At 42.2% G+C, this 22,684-nt stretch overlaps 1 protein-coding gene across 2 annotated transcripts in view; it reads right to left on the reverse strand.

The window, feature by feature from the left end:
• LOC109428969 (protein sax-3) overlaps window positions 1-22,684 on the reverse strand; it is a 109,808-nt gene that overhangs the window by 19,024 nt on the left and 68,100 nt on the right. The window contains exons 4-11 of one of the 2 annotated variants that reach the window (XM_062855382.1): window positions 17,579-17,661; window positions 17,214-17,471; window positions 16,962-17,132; window positions 5,766-6,179; window positions 5,114-5,707; window positions 4,877-5,057; window positions 4,612-4,783; window positions 3,980-4,471 (exon numbers count right to left, since the gene is read on the reverse strand). In XM_062855382.1, coding sequence (XP_062711366.1) covers window positions 3,980-4,471; window positions 4,612-4,783; window positions 4,877-5,057; window positions 5,114-5,707; window positions 5,766-6,179; window positions 16,962-17,132; window positions 17,214-17,471; window positions 17,579-17,661 — 2,365 coding nt within the window. The remainder of the gene's footprint in view (window positions 1-3,979; window positions 4,472-4,611; window positions 4,784-4,876; window positions 5,058-5,113; window positions 5,708-5,765; window positions 6,180-16,961; window positions 17,133-17,213; window positions 17,472-17,578; window positions 17,662-22,684) is intronic. The other variant, XM_062855383.1, reaches the window with a different exon arrangement.

The raw sequence follows: 22,684 nt of genomic DNA on the forward strand, positions 1-22,684 counted from the left end.
TTCCGGAGTAATTCTTGTGGATTATTGTTTGAAACAGTTTTTCAGTGCACTGCAAAATTCGCAATCTAATTCGCTTTATTTGCTTTAAAACTGATACCTCAAGGGTCAATAATTAGTTGTGGAGCGTTGAGGACACTCCGAATGTTGGGTTCATAACCACACGTTGTTGCCATGGCGGTAAGGTGCTCTAGAAGGAGTTTTTCTATGTAATTATTTCTTTATTTTGGAAAATCAACGATAAAATATTAGTGTCTTCTACAAAGTTGCAGAAAAATTAATTGTATGAAAGTTTGCCAATTCACTCAATTTAAACAGCTATGTCTCATTTTCATAGACCATCCCATCATAGTTTTTTTTTCTACTTTATAAATATTTCTATGGATTTTTGGGAATTTACGTTTAATCTATAAATTGTTCTTTGTGATGAAATACATCTCTTTCTGATTTTTTTTCTTCTTCTTGTGATAACTCTCCAACTGGCATAGGGCCTGCATCTCAACAGACCGAAACGATTGGATGGAGGTATTCCTGGGGAAATCTCTGGAGGGAAGATTCCCCCAAATATCTCGAGAAATTCTTCCAGGAGTGCCAGATAGGAATCTCTAGAAATTCTTGCTAGGTTTGGCGAAGAAAAACCTCAAGCATTCTTTGCGGAATTCATTTTGGGAATCCTCCAGGGAAATCGGTCCAAGCTCCTCAAAGAATACCTTATGGCCAGCAATTTGTCCAAGGATTTCTGCAAGTTATTTTTCCATGGATTGCCTCAGATATTGATCTCGGTAATCCTACAGAAATACCTTAAGGAATTCCTGAACAAATTATTTTTGTCACACTTCAAGAGATTTCTGGATTCCAGAGATTTTGACAAGGATTTCTTCAGAAATTTCTCTAGAAATTTCTCGGAGGATTCATTAAAGAGCTCTTCTGGAATTACGATTAGAAATTCTTGCTAGGATTATTCCAGCAATTCCAGCTGTAATTTATTCATATATTTTCCAGAATATCATCAAGAGTTTTTTTTTTCTAAGGATTCCTTTAGGAAATCCTATAGGGATTCATTCCGGAATTCTTCTTAGTATTCTTACTGGGAAATTATTTTTAGGAATTCTGCTGGAATAGCTCCAGCACTGTTACTAGGATTGCTCCGGACATTTCTGGCAGGAAGACTCCGATTTTTTTAGGGTATTCCATGCAATACCTGCAGGGAATCCTACAAGATTTCTCGGATTACCCTCAAGATCAATACATAATTGGAAATATTCATGCTGGAAAGGTGTGGAATCTCAGCAAAAATTCCGGAAGAAATTTTAGAAAAAATGCCTGATGGTATACCAGCTGTAATTTCTGGATGTATTCCAAGAGGAATTCCCTGACGAATCCTAGAAGAAACTCCGAAGAAATCATAGGAAAAATTTTCGGGGAGAGCATCAAACGAAATCCTAAGAATAAACATTAGAGGAATTCTAGGAGGAACTTTCAGGGGAACGCCAGCAGGCATTCTTAGAGGAATTCCTAGAGAAACTTATGATGACGCTTTAGGGATTTCTTAAAGGACTCCTCTTGGAATTTCTCCTGAAGTTCTTGCTGAGATTCTTTCAGGAACTCCCACCACCATTCCTCCAAGCAATGTAATTGGGATGACCCAAGCATTCCCTGAGGATATTTCTGAAGGTTTTGCTTTAGGGAGTCCTCCAAGAGTTTTTGGACGATTTCCAGCAAAATTGCTTGAAAATCCCTACACGACTTCTACCATGAATTCCTGAATGAATCCCAGCAGCATTCCTGAAGCGGGAATCTCAAGAGGGCTACCAGTAATATTGCAAAGAGGAATTTCTGGAAGAAAGCCTAGATGCTTTCTGAAGAAATCTCTGGGAGAAATCTAGAAGAAGTTCCAGTAGTGACTGCTGGATGAATCCCATCAGGAATTCTTGGTATTCCAACAAGAATTTCTAAAGGTAATCCCAGAGAAATTCCTGGATGAATCCTTGGGAAAATCTATCGAGGAATCACATGAGGAATGCCTGGAGAAATACAAGCAGGCATGCTTAAGGACATTACAGGAGGATTTTCTTGAAAAAACTTTTGAAAAATCAAGGAAATGTTACAGGCGGAACTTCTGCAGAAATCCGAGCGGGAATTCTTAGAATATTTCCTAGAGGAATTCCAGAAGGAACCCTAGGAGAAATCCACAGAGAAATGACAGGAGGAATCCATGGATGTGTGACAAGTGCAGATCAATTTCAGGAAAAACCCTTGGAGAAATTTCTAAACAAATCACAGGAACATTTCCTGGAGGAACCCCATAGGCAATTTCTGGAACAATCGCAATTGCCAAAGAATCCCATCAGGAATTTTGGAGGAAATCCTTCTGGAATTAGCATCTATATTAGCCGGCTGGAATTTGTTTAAAAGACAATTACACCGAGAATCCTTTAGGATTTTAAGTATCACCTACGACCGTGCTTCCCAAACTTCGTTTTCGCGGCTCACCAGCCTTTTGCAGGCTCGCTAACAGGAGTAGGAAAAGCGAGCCAGCAATACGACTTGCTTAATGTTTATGCTTGCTTATGCTCATTAGGTTACCTAAATCGATTTCAAGTTTGCAAGGCAAGAAGGTGGTATGTGGCCAAGAGATGCAAAGAATTGAGTTTTCAGAGGCGTTTAGAAGATTTTCCAAGGGATTTAAAGGCTGTCTGATGGTTTCAGGAGAGATTCAGTGAAATTTTGATGAGTATATGCCTTTTGTACCGAAGATTTTTTTTTTGTTTTTATTAATGTGTATTTTAACTTAAATGCTAATTCTACACTCAAAATCGTACCGAAGAGTTTTCGGAGATTACATAGTACTCAGTTAGCCTAGTGGTTAAGGCTATGGATCGCCAATCCGGAGACGGCGGGTTCGATTCCCGTTCCGGTCGGAAAAATTTTCTCGACTCCCTGGGCATAGTGTATCTTTGTACTTGCCTCATAATACAGGGTGCGGCAGGAAAAAATGCGAAAAGTTCAAGGCAGTATTACACGCTAAATATGGGATATATATGACTATTTTTTCATTACAGTGTATCAGTTAATGTCGATATTCTAGCACTGCAAAATAAAAATAAACACATTTGATGTTTAACATATGATAATCTAAGCCTAATAAGCGGGTATCAATAAACCGCGCGCCCAATGGTCATTAAACAAAATGACTATAACAGTAAAAAAATAGCTTAAATTCGATGAACAACCAGACCATACTGATCCAGGGCCATGTAGTTTCACATACTAGATGAAATAAGTACATATATTTGATGATATTGTAAAGAAAATTAAAAATTTAGTTTTATCAAATACGAAATTTAGCGACCTGTGTACTTTTTTGCGGTTTGAAAATTCTGATTGTCTTCAGCTTCAGGCGCCGCCCTGTAAAGGTTAGTGACCAATATGGCAAAATTTTTAATTACCTTTTCAGAAAACTAGCCTATTAGAGATCATGGAACGTTGAAACAAAGTTTGGTTGACGTCAAATGGACGAAAATGAGGTTTGAAGTTGAAAAATACTTTCGCATTTTTTCCTGCCGCATACTGTATACAAATTATGGTATATTCATAACTGTGGAAGTGCTCAAAGAACACTAAGTTGAAGCGAGGCAGGCCAAGTCTCAGTGGGGACGTAGAGCCATAAAGATGAAGAAGAAAAAGATAGTGCTCAGAAAGTTTCAGGGTGATTCAGAAACTTTCAGGGGTATTTCAAAAGAGTCGAGGATGGGTTTCAGGTTTCATGGGCTGTTTCTGAGGCTTAAGAAAATTATCTGGGAATCTCAGGGGCACGCTCAGGTGTATTTTAGAGTGGTTTCACGGGTTTTGAAAGTTTAAAAGAAGTTTACGGGGAATGTAAAAAGGTCACACATCCTCCTCATACGTTAATGTTGAAATTGTATCAATCATTTCCTCTCGGGATGCCCTATTTGTCCCGTTTTCTCATTACACAACTTACCGTTTCTGATGCTGAATGTGCATCTCCGCCGGAGGCGTAACCAGTGCGTGCCCCAGTTGGTGCTGTTGCTGCTGCTGTTGGTAGTCCAGGAAGTCCTGGTGGGCTTGCTGTTGTTGTTGGAACTGCTGATACCGCTGCTGCTGCTGCTGTTGGCTTCCACGGGACTGATTCGACGGACAGCAGGAAATGGACGAGGCAGACGAGGAACTTGGCATTTTGAAGTGCTGCGATGGTGGAGGTAGCGGTGGACCTATTCCGGGAGGATCGTTGCTTTTGACCGGACTGTTGTAGATGTCATCGTTAAAGTAGACTTCGCTGGGGTTGGAACCGTTGGTGAGAGATGAAGCGGAATGTGGTGGATGCGGCAGGTATAGATGCGTTGGAGGTTGCGGTGGTAGCTGAGTCGGTGGGCTACGGAGTTCGTTGCTACTGCTTCGGGATGAGCCGCGTCCCAGGAGCGACGGATCTACGTATTGATATGAGTGGTGAGCGCTTTTATGGTGGATGTGAATTATGGTTTTAAAAAAGTGGGTTAGTGAGAGGTGCACGGAAGAGAGAAACGAGAAAATACATTTTGGTTAGTTTTCAGATGTTCAACCAGGGGGAGAGGATCGGAGCACTGAATTACTTACTTATAGCTTGTCGAAAGACCCGAACCACATCGCGAGCCTTGAGAACTGGTGGTGGTTCCAATGAGCTCCGATGGGTAAACGTGGTTCAAATGCAGATGGTGGTCTAGAGCTTGCGGAATGGGTGGCGGGTGTTCCGGTGGAGGGGGTAGGAAGTCGATCCAGTTAGAGGGGGCTACATAATAGGGGTTTCGAGCCATTAGTACCAATTAGGGAAGCACACCGGGATAGATAAAGCAGGCATAGAGATTAGAAGGTCCGAACTTACCAGTACTGTAGGGCATTGCGAAGGGCTTCGGATTTCCTGGACCATATGGAATGTCCGACCTTAAGCTGGAGTTGGCCGATGAGTACCCTTCGTGTCCGTTCTGATACGGAAGCTTCCCATTCTCGTTGGGAAGACCGTTCATAATCATTGTGGTTGCGTATGGCGAAGGATTGTCCGGAGACTGTAAAATTGGTATTAGTCATGGCAATTCAAGAAGATTGGAAGTCTTCAACCTACCTTTCTACAGTTGTAGAACGAAACGATATTCCTGGGATCGACTTCAGCATAGTCCGTCCCAACATCCGTGTAGTTGGACGGATTCTGTGAACTCTCCAGCAGTTTCATCTCGCTTAAACCGGAGTCCTTATCAGTATCGGTAGACCTCCAGCCTCGATCAATCCAGAGGCAGTCCTTTCGGGTAAGGTTCATGCTAGCCAAGTCCCCACTGGTTATGACCGGCACGGTAACCATTGCTTTGCTCATGTTCTGTCGCTTCTTGATGAATACGACCACTCCAACAACGGTGAAGGTCAAAATGATCAACAAGGCGAGTACTACGAATACCATAAACCACGTCTCGTGCATGAAGTTGTGATGTCGATAGCCTCCGATATCGCTGAGAGAATTATGTGCTCTAGGAGGAGCTATCACGTGTGCTGGGTCCATGATCAAGTATGCTGGCTTGGAATACGGTCCCGCTCCGACTCGGTTGAACGCAACGATCTGCGCTCGATAGGTCGCTCCGGTCGTCAAGTTATTTAGCATAACTGAGGTAGTTGTCGAATTCAGCGTCATCGAGGCGAGTGTCTTCGATGAGTTTCCTGCCTTGACCTGTAAAACCACAAGCTTAGCCTCTTCAAAGATATCCGTTACAACCCACCAGACTTACCTGAATTTTATACCCCAGCAGCACCCCGTTCTGATGCTCAACCGGTGGTGGAGACCACTTGACCCACCCGGCCGTCAAATTCAGCATACCCGTTTGGATGTTGACCGGCGCTGCCGTTGGAGCATCCTCCGCCGTCTGCACCACCTTCGAGTTACTCGGCTGCCCCTCAACATTCTTAAAGAACGGCGTCAGGAAAAACTCGTACCTCGTAAACTTGTCCAAATTGGTGATGACGTGCATCTCGGCAGCATTGTTCGGAATCGTCAGCATGCTGTACTTCTGGGAATTAGCCCCCAAATCCCGGTACCGCACGTACAACCCTTCGATGTACTCCTCAGTGCTGGAGATGTGCAGCTGCCACTCGAGCCGAACGGATGTGGAGCTTATCGCGACGGCATCCACCAGCTCCAGAATCTGCGAGCGAGAGACAAAGAAAGCGGAAATGAAATCAGAATCAACGAATCGGCGGCGCGCTGGGATGTTAATGAAATGGAATTTATTTGGCAATTATTTAGCATTTGATGAAGTGCAGAGTGCTGCTTCGGTTGGGGAAAAATCGGAATTTATCAACGGATAACGAAACGAAATTTATTCTAGTTTGCATAATTTATGCGGAAATGAATGATCTGCTGGAAATGCAATTCGAGCTGTTAATTAATTGATAATTATTTGCATTTGATTGCGTCGTTGTTGAGAGGCTTCGAGAGGTTTAATCCACAGACAAACAGACGTAACACCTTGAACGATTTTCATGGAATTCCATCGCCCAGTTTACACTACCATCACCTGGTGGAAAAGTTGCACGAACCACTGTGTTGTGCAATATCGTCAACAGAAGGTGCTAGTGTGAAATGTCAAACGCATAGAAAAACGATGCGCGCGCCTCTGGTTGTGAAAGCCACAACTATGAAAATTTAAATTAATCGTTAAAAGCGTGGTCGATGGAAATTTCGCAAGTGTTACGTCTGTTTGTCTGTCATTCATCTCCGGATGCTGTGGCAACTATTCATTGGAAAGTGCTCGGGGTTGTTCATTGGTCTACCGAATGCGAATAAATATGCTGTGCTTTATGGTTTAGTTTATCTGATCCCGGGTCTGGTTTATGATTTCACTGATATGGAACGGAAAGTGATGAATTGATGAGTTTGGTAACGCGGAATGAGGTTATTATGGCAACTATTATTTGAAACCGTTTTTGTGGTGGATAGGTGTGTCAATGCTTAATGTTGATAACACCGTTCAACACTAAATTTTGTTATGGGATGAGAAAAAAAAGAACAGGGGTTTGGGACTCTAGAAGTGTCATTGTGAAAGAATTTTTGAAAAATATTGGACCAGGCCTTCACAGTTTATGACCGAAGTTTTTATGGAGAATTTGGGGTGCTCAATTGATATGTGCATTAGAACGCGCTGTGCATATATTTAGGCGTTAGCCAATAACGAACCAAATTTAAATACCGAAAACGCCTAAATATATGCTCAACACGTTCTAATGCGCATATCAATAGAGCTTGCTGACGTTTATTCACCTTTCTCTTTCAATCATGCAGGCGGAATAGGATTAAATTGTTGTCATCAGGAAAGGGGCTGTCCATAAACCACGTGGTCATAAGGGGGGGGGGGGGGGGGGGGGGGTTGGCCAATGACCATTTTGTATGGACTTGAAAAGTCCAATGACCATTTTGTATGGGGTTGAAAAGTCCCAAAAAAATGACCACGTGGTTAATGGACAGCCCCAAAGGTTTCCCGATGAAAACAAATCCTATCCCGCCTGCATGCTTGAAAGAGAGAGGTGAATAAACGTCAGCAAGCTCTATTGAACACCCCAAGTTCTCCCATAAAAACTTCGGTCATAAACTGTGAAGGCCTGGTCCAATTTTTACCCCAGAAGTTCCTTCAGAAATCTTTCCAAGAGTTCGTTAAGAGATTCTTACAGGAGGATTCAAGGATATCTCCGCGGAAATTCTGGGATTCCCCCTGAAGTTTCTTCAGGATTTTTTACAGAAGATCATTCAGGTATTAGTCCAAGGAGTTCCTCCTAGGATTGCATGCATATTTCTCATCTTCATTGGGAGAACCCGTATACTTGCAGATGTAGTGAAGAACCACGGGTTCGGCATTGTAGCGCTGTAGGGTGTATGTTAGACTGTATTAACGGTGCGAACGTTTAGAGGTAATCATACCATATACCAGAGCTGCGCCAATACACGCGATCTGGGAACAGATTTTATAGGGATGGATCATATGCAAAGGCGCGTGACCGGTTGATGGCCGATCGACAAAACAAATATGCAGGTTGAAGGTCAAGGGCAGATTCTTCCACATCTGCATAGTAAACGTGCACAGCCCTGACTCTGGATGCACTGATGATGCATTTTACGCGCAGCTCGAACGCGAATACGACCACTTTCCAAGCCACGACGTCAAGATCAGGTAAGCTAGGAGAAGGAATTCAGACCGACGATAGGACAATACAGCGCACACCAGCTGACAAACGAAAATGTCCTACGGCTCATAGATTTCGCCGCCTCCAAGAACATGGCCATTCGTTGCACATTCGTCCAACACAGCCTCCCTTATCGTTACACCTGGAAATCACCACAGCAAAAAAAAAAATCGCAAATCGACAGCGTTCTGATTGATCGACGGCACTTTTTCGACGTTATCGGCGTCAGGACCTATCGTGGCGCTAACGTTGACTCTAACCACTATCTGGTGATGGTTAACCTACGCCCAAAACTCTCCGTTTTAACAATGTACAGAACCGGCGGCCGCCCCGGTATGACCTAGAGCGACTGAAGCAATCGGTTGTCGCTACAGCATTCGCGCAGGCAGCGTTGCCGGACGAGGGTGTGCTCGATGTGACTCCTCTGGAGTACTGCTGGAGAATAGTAAAATCAGCCATCAACGACGCAGCCGACAGCATCATCGTGTACGCGGAAAGGATTCGACGAAACGAATGGTTCGATGAGGAGTGTAGATGGATTTTGGAAGAGAAGAATACAGCACGGGCGGTAATGCTGCATCAAGGAACCCGGCAGAACGTGGAACGTTACAGACAGAAGCGGAAAGAGCAGACACGCTTTTTCGGGGGAAAAGCGCCGCTTGTAAGAAGCTGAGTGCGAGGAAATAGAATTGCTGAGCCGTTCCCATGAAACACGCAAGTTCGACGAGAAACTCAACGCATCCCGCAACGACTTCGTGCCGTGAGTCGAAATATGCAGGGATAAGGACGGAGGCCTCTTGACGTGCATGTGACGTGAAAGGTGGAAGCGGCACTTCGATCAGCACCTGAATGGAGAACGTAGACACGGGAGACCACGGCAGCGGAGGAAACGACGATGCCAGTGCAGCGGAGGACGGAAATGAACCTACTCTCATGCTAAGGGAAGTTAAGGATGCCAAACGTACAGCTGTGTTCATAAAAATAGCAGTGAAAGCCGTTTTCCATACAAAATGGCCAAATTTGACATACTGTTACTTTGTTCTCCTATAAGCTATTAAGCTGGAAATTTGACAGCGAACTACAAATATGTTCAATTTTATTCTAACAAAATTTGAGAATTTTTGAAGCACGTGAAAAAAAGTTAAACACTATATGAAATTGATCAAAATAATAGCAGTGTTTGTTTTGATTATTTTTCTTCAGCCAACATTTTAAATTTTTTTAACCTTATGCATTAATTTGTAATCAAGGTGGAAACTGTTTAAATAGCATGCGAAAATATGTCTAGCTTCTTCAAGATAAATAAAGCCACATTGCAATTTATTTACACTGCTATTATTTTGAACAATTTCACATAGTGTTTAACTTTTTTTCACGTGCTTCGAAAATTCTCAAATTTTGATAGAATAAAATTGACCATATTTGTAGTTCGCTGTCAAATTTTCAGCTTAATAGCTTATAGGAGAACAAAGTTACAGTATGTCAAATTTGGCCATTTTGTATGGAAAACGGCTTTCACTGCTATTTTTATGAACACAGCTGTATTTCGATTGTATGGTTGATGCTCGAAGAGATGGCTTTCCAATCTTGACAAAAAATAAAAATACTGCTATTTTATCTTGTTCGACGTTTCGGTCTGTTTGGGACCTTCTTCTGGGACTCTAAAAGATTATTTATGAAATCCATTAGAAAATTTTACAAATAAAAAGTTTTTGCAATTTTTACCGATTTTTCGTCCAGTGTTGTTCTGTGGAACGTCTAAATGTCATCGGTTCTGAGTTTCTATAAAAAGGCATATTATGAAAAAAACATACAATCTCCACAAAAATTCTCTCCGTGTACTTACTCCCTCGCAAAAGTGGACGATTTCGGTGTAACCGTAACCACGGAAAAGCCCTTGTTCAAACTCAGCTAGAATTCAGTACCCGGCACTTGATCAATCTCCATTGATTTTTGGCTTTTTTCTGTTTCTACATCTGGAGTGTATGTGTGTGTGTGATACATGATGTTCCGGTGTTCGTGATACAATCTTCCTCTTTCGTGAGTGTGTGATCGTGTTTACAAAATTATTCATGTTTGTTTTGATCAGCTGTTCCTTCCTTGTCCTATCACTTTGCTGGAAATGCTTTAGCCAATGCAAAACCCCTGCATAAGCAACATGTAGGTTGTCGGTGTCCGTCCGTTTATTTATTGTGTTTGGTGTGTTGTTTATGTGGCAGCTTTCCAGAATCGGCAAATTGCTTCCTTTGTGCGTTGTGTCTAAAACTCTTACTTCGTTGAGCTTGAATGTGTGGTTTTCTGAGGCTGCGTGATTCACCAGGGCCGTTGTTTCCATTACCGCCTGGATTGCAGCATCTTCGGTTGTGTGACCAGTGCTTTGTAGTGTTAGTAACTTCTTCATGTAGGATTTGTGTCTTGATATCCACGCCTTCAGCTTCTGTATTGTCATGCGTATATAGCAAACATCGCAATCAGCACAGTCTACCTGATAGATGACATTATGAGGATCTTTTACCGGTGTTGCATCTTTCACTACTGGAAGTAGTGAACCAATGTTTTTGTGGTGCTTGCTTGCTTTATGTACATTTGAGAATTCCCGACGTAATGTTTTTGTTATTGTTTGTGTCAATCCATGTATGTTCGTGAGTGAGTAGTATGTTTTTGTCGATTCTTACTACTCACTTCCATAGCTGTTTCGTCGGGTGGACTACCACTTACTCGATAATATTCGAGGGGTAATCGTTGGTCCTCAGGAGCCCGAAAATTATTGATTTTGCTTTTTTCAGACTCGGATTTGTTGAAAACCGGAGGACCCGCTTGGCAAAGTTGGAGGCGACGTTCATCTTGAGGCTCATCGGATGTCCTGAATGATAGTTCAGGAATCTACCCGACGAGATTGCTTTCCTGTACTATTCAGTTTTGATTGTGCGGTCCTCTTGGCGTACCAGCAGCAAGTCGAGGAAGGGTAGTCGGCAGTTTTCTTCCTTTTCGACGGTAAACTAATGTTGGTGTTTTGTTGGTTGAAGACGTTAAGTACATCTTCGACTTTCTCGACTGGGAGCGCCGGGAAAAGGTCATCAACGTACTTTTTCAGATACGCAATGACCACGGTGGTGGCGGCTACTACATCATCAAGATCCTCCATCATGTACTCGGCAATTATCGGCGACAGTGGGCTTCCCATTGCTGTACCGAAGATTTTCTGATAATACGTCTGTTAGGGGGCGCAACTTTCTCGGAAACGAAGAAACCTCTCGATAGCAGCTTACGATTACAGCAGCTTCAAGACTGCAACGAATTTCAATTTATTTCACTGATTCATTAGAATTATTCATGAAAACTTACATCATAGTCTCATAACTAGGTTTCTCGAGACGCGACTCTCCTAACGGTCGAAATCGGTAATTACAATCACTAGCTACACCTGATCATGCAGCGGAAAAAATCTGACTGCTTACAAATTGAATGCTATTAAAAACTAAGGAGAACTTGGAACTCACTAGACTTTACACTGAAGGAAATTTCACAAGCTTTAATTTCCAACAACGTCCTTTCGAACACGAAATAGCTGGCATTTATACAGACCTCTGTGACTTCCCAGAACAGATCAAGACAAATAGCTGTATATTTCTTGATCTCGCCCCAGTGTTTGAAGATGCTCTGCTTCATGAGACTTTTGGGGATGGCCGGGAAAAGTGCTACTCCGTCAAACGAGACTAGGATGTATCCTTCCGGGAGCTCAATCGACTTAACGTAATCGCAAAAGGAAAAGGAATCCTTTATGTTGTACTTAATCACTATAGTTTTTTGAAGCACGTTCGCTACGAATTTGGAGAGCTCATAGGTCCGGTCATGCAGGGTACAACAGGTCTCAATGGAAGGCCAGGCTTGTGTGCCTTGGGCAGACCATAGATTTTAGGACATACTGCTTTGTAGGTCGTAAATCTCGATGCGTGATACGGGTCAATCAGCTTGAGAACCTGAAGCCGTTTCACGATGGTGTTATTCTGGTTCTGGAACCCGTTCGTTAGGTCTTTTGTTACCTGTCGGTACGTTTCACTATCCTCCAGTAGACTTTTCATCTTGGACGTGTAGTCTGTCCGCTCCATCACCACTGTTCGTTTGCCTTTGTCCGAATTCACCACGACGATCTCAGGATGCGCTATGAGAAAAGCCTTGGTGCGTTTTTCGACGTTATGATAAAACCTCGCTTTTGGGTCGTTGGTGTTCGTGTTCTGCATCCTGTGTAGGTAGTTCTGGATCTGATTGGCTACGGCGCATCGGGTTCGATCCTGTACCGCCGCATCGTTATTAGTCTTGATGATAGACTCCACATCCGCTATGAAGTGGAACATCGGAACTTCAGCCAAATGTTTCTCGCGCTAAGTATCATACGGGCGTATCTACAATGATCGATTTCTCTTCATCGATTTTCTCTCTGGTTAATAACTTGGCCAGAAAGTCATGTTCGGTTCTTTTTGTTGCTTTGGATCCTAGTCCTAGTCTTCCTTCACCGAAACATACCGAAAGTTCATCCGAATATTGGTTGTATTTCCCGAAATAATCCGAAGAGAAAATCGATGAAGAGAAATCGATCATTGTAGATACGCCCGTATGATACTGAACGCGAGGTTTGTATGGTAGTGCGAGAGTTGAGGATGCCATTCATCAGCTCAAAACCAACAAAGCAGCTGGTAAGGATGGTATCGCAGCTGAACTCACCAAAATGGGCCCAGAAAATTTGGCCACCTGTCTGCATTGGTCAGGATCTGAGAAACCGAACAGCTACCGGAGGAGTGCAAGGAAGGGCTAATCTGCTCCATTCACAAGGAAAGCGACCTTCTGGAATGTTTCAGAGCGATCACTATTCCGAATGCTGCCTACAAAGTGTCACCCAAAAAGGAATGAGTTTGTGGGAAGTTATCAATCCGGCTTCATTGACGGCTGGTCGACAACCAGAGCTTCACCATACGGCAAATTTTACAGAAATGCCGTGAATACCAAGTCCCAACGCACCTGTTCATCGACTTCAAAGTGGCATACGACAGTATCGACCACGCAAAGCTGTAGATAATCATAGACGAAAACGGCTTTCATGGGGAGCTGACTAGACTGGTTAAAGCAACGATGGACGGCAGTGTTGGGAATACTCACTTGCAAGAGTGATACTCACTTGCTTCTATTTCAGTCCAGAAGCATGCTATGAAAAAATGATGTTTGAAGGGCATTCTCAACACTGATGGACGGTGTGCAAAACTGCGTAAGGGTTTCGGGTGAACTTTCCAGTTCATTCGAATCTCGCCGGGGACTGCGACAAGTTGATGGACTCTCATGCCTACTCTTCAACATCGCTGTTTTTTTTTTCCTTCTAAACCATAGGGGGGAAATCTGCTCAACAGACTACCTAACAGGAAGGTTAGGATAGTGTGGGGTTAAGGCCGTCTTCTACAACACTGGTAAACCAGGACTACTCTCTCCTCGACCCACTAAAACACATTCCTATGGTCGCCAAACCCTACGTCTCTTCGGAAACACTAAGAAGGTATTGCTTCAGAGAGGGGCTAGTGCACATCGCACCCTCAAAGTTAGCTGCGTAGCCTAGCAGCAACGAACATCGATGACTCGCTCTGGAGAGTCCATCACGGTAACATGCTGGCGCTTAGCCAGGAAACATCAATGAGAGTCTAATAAAGGTGGGGAAGAAGATACTTCGTGTGCGTGAGATTCGTGTTTGGCGCAAAACATGACACTACTACAAGAAAAGCGAGCTCCCATCTTCTGGCGCTGAATATACAGAAAACTAAAATGATGCTGTTCGGCAAAAGAGATACACCAGACGCCACGATGGAATTGGTAATCAATGGAGCTGTTATCGAAGAAGTTGAAAGTTTCAAATACCTGGGAGTCTGGATTGACAACAGGCTAAAATGGAATGTTCATATTCGAGAAACAGTTGCAAGCTGCTCATCTTTATGCGGAATACTGCGGAAGCTGTCACACTTTGTTCCTCAACACGTTCTAGTGAAAATGTACTTCGCTTTCATTCATACTCGATATCAATACGGAATCGCAGCCTGGGGTACATCATGCCATACGTACCTGAAAGAAATGCAGGTGCAACAAACCGATGCGTCAAAGCTATCTACAATCTACCTTTCCTCCAACCCACATCTACGCTGTACACCAATACGGAGAATAACATTTTGACAGTGTTAGGACTTTTCACATTTCAAATGGGAGTTACTATGTTCAAAGTAGTAAACAACTTGAACCTACATCACAACTGGATTTTCAGCTCTGCTGGTCATCATTATCAAACTAGGTATGCACATATGCTACAGCAGCGAGGATTCAAAAGTGAAATCGGAAGGCGACGATTTGTCAACATGGGGCCTAACATTTTCAATCAATTATCGGAAAACATAAAAAAATCAAATTCAATCCTTCAGTTTAAGAGGAGTTTGAAAAAATACATTAAAGATAACGTTAATAATTATTTAATACCATAATGTATAGAGTACTTTAGCTTAGGTCAATCGTCTTAATTAACGACCCTTTAAAAGAATTTGAATTCACTAGGGATCGTAAGCAGATGTATGTACTTAGGATATAGCCATGAATTACATGAAATAAATGAAAGTGTTTAGTAAGAACGCGTGTCAAATAGTGACGTCACTATTTGTGTTTACATTTTTCTTTCCTTACTAATACATAGCCATCTCTTCTTCTTCCCCACCTGTAATATACTCTCATTGAGTCAACATCGTTCTGGAAGGTGTGATGCGATGAGCCGGGCTCATCAGTCGGGGAACGATTTTCACGAAATCCGGCCAATTTGTGTACTTTGCGAACGACATTAACCCGGGAGCGGTTGCGTCGTGTACTGAGTACACGCATCATGACATATGCACGCTTGTGATACATAGCGTGAGCGCGGCGTCGCTGTAGGTAGTCAAAGACGCGACTGCTCGAGGGTTAAAATTCTCGCCAGAACATTAGGAACGGTGGCAGAGCTGTGCACCCGCCTGAAACGCGAAGCTGCAAAGGTCGGACTGGAATACGATGGGCAGGGCATGCTGCATGCCGGACAACAACCCAGCAAAGTTGATGTTCGCGACTGATCGGATTGGCACAAGAAGACGTGAACTGCAGAGAGTACAATGGGTGGACCAGGTGGAGCGTGATCTGGCGAGCGTTGTGCGTGACCGACGTTGGAGAGCTGTAGCTGCAAATCGAGTATTATGGCGATAAATTGTTGTGTTGATGCAGTGTTATCATGAATTTGGTGTTGAACTACATAAATGAATGAATGTCAGTCGCTTAGGTATCACTCAAATTGATCAATTTTCCATAATAAAGCCACTCAAATTCCATCTCTTTAACATTGTTTGATCGACACAAGCATCTCCAAATCGACCTCAAACCCAAACTAGTGCAAACAAAAACCAATCTCACAAATCTTTCCCACTTCCACAAACTAGCATCTCGACAGCGATAGCTTTTCATCCCTCTCCTGAAAAAGCACATCAATCTCCAACGTCATTTATCCAGGGTGCTGTGCTTGAACCACCAGCAGTCACCGCCCATCCCAAGAACAAACCTCCAGCACCAAAACCATTTTCGTTCCACTTGAGAAACGTCCACCCCCTTCCTGTTCCGGTTTAATTTATTTCCTTTTAATTCGTCTAATTTCGTCTTCCAACGCCGCGCCGTCCCGGATTTTCCCGATGCCCGATTTTTTGGCACTAGGTACGACTACTCCGGACGAACGGTATAAATAATCCGAATAATAAAGTCTGCCGAACTCGGGGGAGCAGAGCATCTTCACCCCGGCTGGAGCAGAAACGAAGAAACGTGTCGTTACTTCTTGCCACGGATGCTGGGTGCTAGAGCGTCGTCGTCGTCCGTCCGGCACAATCCTGGCGTCTTGACTTGCATTAGCTTTCATTAGCATAAAATGGGGATAACTCTTCCGAGACTTTGACTTTTTGCTGTTCTCTCTTCTGCTTTCGGTCAGGATAAGTTCGGGAATGGTGGGTGCCTTTTTTCTTCGAGGGAGATTTACTATAGTGAGGTGTATGAAAAACTACCGACCTTAATCTAATTGATGCCCCACGCCTTCTTCGCGTTCGGTTGTTGGAAAGTTTCATTTTTCATGGTGGTTTTTCGATTTTGATAGGGCTGTGCAATATTCTGAATAACTGCTGTACATATTTTTGGAAATAATTCAATAAATTCAGGTTCAATAAAAAGTCATTCTTTCCTGGGCTACCTTTAAGTTTCATTTTGATTATCATGAGCAAAATTTCGTATTAAAGTTGATTTAAAACAGTGATAATACCAAGAATGACCTCAATATCTCAAACACCAACAGTTTATATCGTTTAATATTAGTGACATACGTAGAGTAAAATTGTTATGGCTTTTTTAATAATTTGTCACTGCAAATCACTTTTGTCGTGATACATATTTGGACCAGAAAGTCGAACACGTCATTCAATTAGAGGATGACGTGTTACAGGAATTTCATCAATCAGTACCAAATCGGCATCGCACAGCCCTGTTTAACCTCCCTGTTCCATTTCTCCAAACTAGGATAAAATATTAACTCCCATCCCCCGAGGATGAATTTACTAACTTCCACCACAAAGTTCCCGCGTGGGGAGCGAGGAAAACTGTTAATTTTCCCGGAGAATTGATTGGAAATTTTCTGCCTCGTTTGTTCCTCGTCTTAGTACCGTGGATCTTACCTTCCCGTTGAGCACCATCCGGGCGGCTTCCAGCTCTTCCGGCATGGTGACGCCATCGTCTGCCGAGAGCGTCCGGATCAGGTTGGACAGCGGAGACGGAGCCGAGTAACCGTAAGCGTTTTCCGCCCGCACCACGAAGATGTACGACGTGGACGGCGAGAGGTTTGTGATCTGCGAGGACGGGGAGAAAGCCAAGTTTTAAGTTGATTAGGATTTGATGTTTGTGTGTGTTGAGAATATTCATATTCATACCGTGGCAGTGTTTCCAGGAACCCGCACCGCCCGGATCCAGCCCTTCTTCTCGTCGGGGCTGTAATATTCCACCATGTAGCCACTGACGGGGTTGTTCCACAGCTTCTCCTGCGATGGATCTTCCCCGCCGATTTTGGTCCACATCAGCGTCACGTTGCTGTTGGTGATGTTGACTGCTTTGGGTATTGATGGCGCCACCGGGAGTAGCTCCGGACTGCCCCCCGTGCGATGCAGCATGGCGGATAGATTTTTCTCGACCTGGATTGGGAAAATCGGAACAAACAGATTGGATATGGATTCACAAATACCGCAATCATCGATTGCATTGCATGTAAGTTGGAATGTAGATTTCCGCTGGGACCTACCTGCAGAAATGCACTCCATGATGTTTCTCCCTTTTCGGAATAGGCAACACACGAGTACCAACCGGAGTCCTCAGGTTGCAGATCTGGAATATAAGAATAATAGAAAAGAAATCATTATATGGATACATATTTGAGTTCAATTATCAAACCAATCAAATAGATTAGGGAAAATATTTTATAAATACAAGCATTTGAAAAAAAATATAAGTTATTGGAAACATCAGACTTATTAATTAACATTGTGCCTATGTGCACTCTAAAGGTTGGCAGTGTTTTAATTAATCAATCCGAAATCAATTTAACCCGTTCCCGTCCAAGCACCAAATAGAAGTTCAATTAGTTTTGAAGAGGATTTCACAACCTTTTTTTCTGATGGGAGAAATCACGGAAAAAATAGAGAAATACTGATGAAATCCCTGGAGAAACCTCAAGAAAAGCCCAATAAGAATACCTGGAAAAAATCCTGACTGACTCTTCAGAGGAATCTTGGAGGAAACACAAGGAAAAGCGAAAGAACTCCTGGAGGAATGCTGGGAACAATATCTGGAAGGATCTCGCGAGAAATCTCTAGAGGAGCTTCTAAATACATCCATGGAGATTTTTTTCCCTCCCCGCTGTTGGGAAAATTCAGCCACTGTGTCATTTGGTAAACTTTTGCGGCATCCATTGAAAAATTTCAGGACGAATCTCAATTCGAATCCCGGGATGAATCATGGGAAAAATACATAAAGAAATATTTGAATACATGAGAAATCCAGGGAGGAAAACTTGAAGGAACTCCGCGCGAGAAGTCCCTGAAACAATCCCGGGATGATTCTCTGGATGGATTTCCAGACAAATCTCGGGAGCAGTTATATTTGGAGGTTTTCAAGAACAATCCTTGGCGGAATTTCGGGAGGAATCCCAGGACGAATGAATCCCAAGAGGAATCACTGAATAAAAATAATAACAGAATACCTGGACGAATCCTGGAGACATCCCTGGAGAAATATCTGAAGGAATCCCAGAATGAACGTTAGAAAAATGCCAGTTGAAATCCTAGAGCTTTCCCACAAAATTCTCAGAAAGATGCCTTGGATGAATCGTGGGAGAAATTATAAAAAGAATATTTGCAGAAACTCGAAAAAAAAATCCCTGGCGGAATCTTCGAGGCCTATATATTTGGAGGAATCTCTAGATAGATCCCTAGAAGAATTTATGGAGGCATTCTTTGAACAATCCCTAGAAGAATCCTAGCAGGAACCCCTAAATGAAACCCGGGGAAATCTCTGAAGGTATTCCACGAGAAATCGAGGGATTAAGCTTTGAAGGAATCCCAGGAGGGATTCTCGGAAGAGTCTCAGGATGAATCCTCAAAGGAATCCGTGGAGAATACCTGGATGAATTCCTAGGAGAATCTTAAAAAAACCGAAAGAAGTCCCTTGAGATGTTTCGGTGGCATCTTTGGAGGAATATCCAGAGAAATCCATGAACGATGCACTGGATGAATTCCGAAAGAAATACTGGAAACACTCTCTAGAACAATCCTACGAAGAATCTCTGGAGGATCCCTAAAGGAATTCAGGAGGACGTCCCCATATGTATCCCGGGAGGAATTCTGGGAGGTATCCTCGAAAGGAGGAGGAGAACGTGCCTCTGGAGCCGACCTACTGATCCTCGAAAGAAACTTGAATGGAATCTGTGGAGAAATCTTGGAAGCATACTTTTAGGAATCAATTGAGGAATCCTGGGACCAATCACTAGCAGAGTTCTGGCAAAAATCCCTGGGTCACTCCTGGAAAGTATCATAAGAATGAATCCCCGGTGGAATCTCTGGAAGTACATTTTGGCAGGCTTGGTGGTCTATAGACTACCACATCTGATTCATACATAGGCGGTCCGGAACTCCAGTGTCCAATCATTGGCCCGTCCACTAAAGATGCCTGTCAGTCCCTGTTCGTTTTTCATCTGGCGACACTGGAGTAGCAACTACGGGCGGTCAATCAAACTCGAGCAAATTCAAGGGATCCTTGGAGTAAAATTTGGAGACAACCCTAGGGTACTCTCCAGAGCTGAACTTTTCTTAAGCAATACCGGACCGAGTCCGGAATCTCTGGAGGAATATCGGGAAAAACTCCATAGAGAGGGATTCCGTAACGAATCCCGAAAATCTGTGTAGAGTCTGTGGTAGAGACGAGATGAACCAGCCGAGGGCTGAAAATCTCGTTAATAAAGAAAAATAATAATAATAATAATTGCTAGAGAAATATGAGAAGGAATCCCCGGGGAAATCACTGGAGGAATGGGAAACCATCTTGGAAAGAATCCCTTGTGAAATCTCGAGAAGAACCTCAGGTAATATAATGGAGGAATCCAAGGAAAAATCACTGTATGAATAACGTGAGAAAATCTGGGAGGAGTTCTTGAAATAATCTTTGAAGGAATTCCCGAAATCATCATTGGGAGAAACTTAATAGGAATACCGGGTAGAACCCCACAGAAAAATCCAAGGAGTCCTTGGACGATTCTTTGGAGGAATCCGTTTAAGAGTCCCTGGATCAATCCCGGGAGAAATCCTGAATTTCTGGGAAAATATGTGGCAAAATCCCCATAAGAATGCCCGCGACATTTCGGAAAAAAAAAACGTGAAGGAACAGTTCTGCCGTTATGAAATCAGAGAATATCAGATTACAAAATTCAGCATCGCTATACTGGTACGCACTCAAGGAAATGACTTCACTATCGCGCCTAATGGAGAACTATTCCAGGAAAACCTCTTCATGCATTTTTATAACGAAAATTTTCTGTAGTTGATGCAGAAAGGACACTCTTCACGATTTTTTTTAGAATCCCTAGGGACATTGTCGGGGATTCTTTTATGATTTCTTGGAATGTTTATAGCAAAAAAGGTTCCCTTTAGTATCCTCCCAGAATGCATTCCCGTCCATGGATTTCTTTAAAAATTCTTCAAAAATACCTCCGGAGATTATTCCAGAAATTCTTCCAGCCATTTTTCAGGAGTTTTTCAAGGAATTTTTCAAAAGATTTATCTTTAAAGTGGTCCACAGGTTTCCCCAGAAATTCCTTGCAAAATTCTTCCTGCGAGTCCTTGGGCGATCCCTACTACCACACGTGTCCTTAAAAGCCTTTGCGACTATAGTATGACAGAATTCAGTAGGAGTAGATTTAGCCTATGTTAAAAAACACGTAAATAAAATTTAAAAAAAAAAAATACTTCTATAGAATACTTATGTGTGCCGGGAGATTCCTTCAAAGATTGCGACATAAGTTCATGCTTGAATTCCTTTCTGTATGTCTTCAAACATTCCTGAATAAATTGCTCCAGAAATACCTATTGCCAGGTTTCTTTCGGGTGTTGTTCTTTTGGATTTCTCCGACAAATCTTTTATGAATTTCTCCATGAGTTTCTTCAGAAGTTCTTCCAAACGTGTCTTTCATAGATAAGCATTTTTCCACGAAGATTCGAATATGCGTTCAGAAATTCCACTGGCGTTTTCCTATAGAAATCCGAAAAAAAATCAGCTTGTTTATTGTCAGATTATAGCTTGAATTCTTCCAGACTCCAGAGGGTCCTTCAGTAATTCCTCCATTTATTCAGAGATTTTTTCGGCAGTTTACTTGGAAATAACTTTAGAAATTCTCAAGAGATTCTTCTAGAAGTTCGTTCAGGTTTTTTTTTTCAAAATTTCGTTCTGGTATTTTGTCCAGAAATTCCTCCAAAAAAGTTCTAAGAATTTCTTCTAAGAGTTTCCAAAGGTATCTCGAGGAAGGTATTTCTTGAAACAACCCTCCAAGGTTGTCTTAGAATTTCCTTCAGGGATTCCTTAGGATTTTTTAAATAATTTCTGAGCAAATTCTAAAAGAGCTTTTGAAAAATTCCAGGAGGAAAATCTGAACAGATTCTGCGGGTATTTCTAAAGACATCTCAGAAGATAATTCTTATTGAACCGCAAGAACAATTTTTAAAATAAAACCTTTGTGGGAGTTTCTGCGGAAATCACTGAAGGAATTTCTCAAAAAATTCTTGAAGAAACACTGGGAGGAATTTCCGAAGCAATTCCTGTAGGATTTGTAAAGATTTTTTTTGATTTTTTTTAAACAATTCCATTGAAGAGCTTTTGAATAATAATCCCTTGCTGAAATTTCAGATGGAATTCCTCAAATTTTGAAGAAATTCGCTAAGATAATAATACTTTCTCAAGGTAATTTCATAGGAATTTCTTAATGAAACCCTGAAGGATTTCTGAAGAAATCTTCAGTAGAATCCCTGTAGAACTCTTAGGAAGTACTTCTGACTGAATCTCTAGGAAGATATCCGAAGGGAAATTCTTGAAAGAACTCTAGGAGTAATTTCTTAAGAACTTCATGGAGAAACTTCTGACAAGGAAACCTTTGGAGGAATTCGTAGTAAAAAAAATTATAGGATAGGATTTATAGGATTTATAGAAAAATTCATGGAAGATATTCTTTAAGTATTCCTGGGGGAAATCTGTGTACGAATGTCCGAAAAAATCCTGAAAGAATACCTAAAGAAACGCATAGAGAAGCATCTGCAAAGATCCTTCAGAAAAACTCTTGAGATATTTCTAAAGGAATTTCCTTAGAAATTCATTTGGAATATTTTGGAACATTTCCTAAAGAATCCGTGGAGGGATTCCAAATACATTTCTTGCAAACATCTGGATGAATGAAAAAAAAGTTTGGACACATACATGTGGGAATTTTCAATGGAATCCCTAGAGCAATTCTTGGACAAATCTCTGTTGAACTGAAGAAATACCTGGTCGAATTTCTGAAGGAATGTGGGGAAATTTTCTGAAGAAACCACTGGAAGAATTTATTTCAGAATATTTGAAAGAATTTCTAAATAAATCCCTGTAGAAAATTCTAATACATTGCCTGCGATAATTTTCGATGAATTTTCTGAACGAATACCTAGAAGACTTTCTAAAATAATTCCTGGTGAAGTTTCAGTAGGGACCCATTTAAATCTCCTTAGAAGAATTCTTAGAAAAATTCGGGAGACATTCATCAGAGAATCTCTGAAGGAAGCCCTCGAGAAATTTCCTAACGAGTCCCTGGAAGAGTTTCAAAAAAAAAATCACC

Source organism: Aedes albopictus, chromosome 3, assembly GCF_035046485.1.
Source record: "Aedes albopictus strain Foshan chromosome 3, AalbF5, whole genome shotgun sequence".
Classification (NCBI taxonomy): Eukaryota; Metazoa; Arthropoda; class Insecta; order Diptera; family Culicidae; genus Aedes; species Aedes albopictus.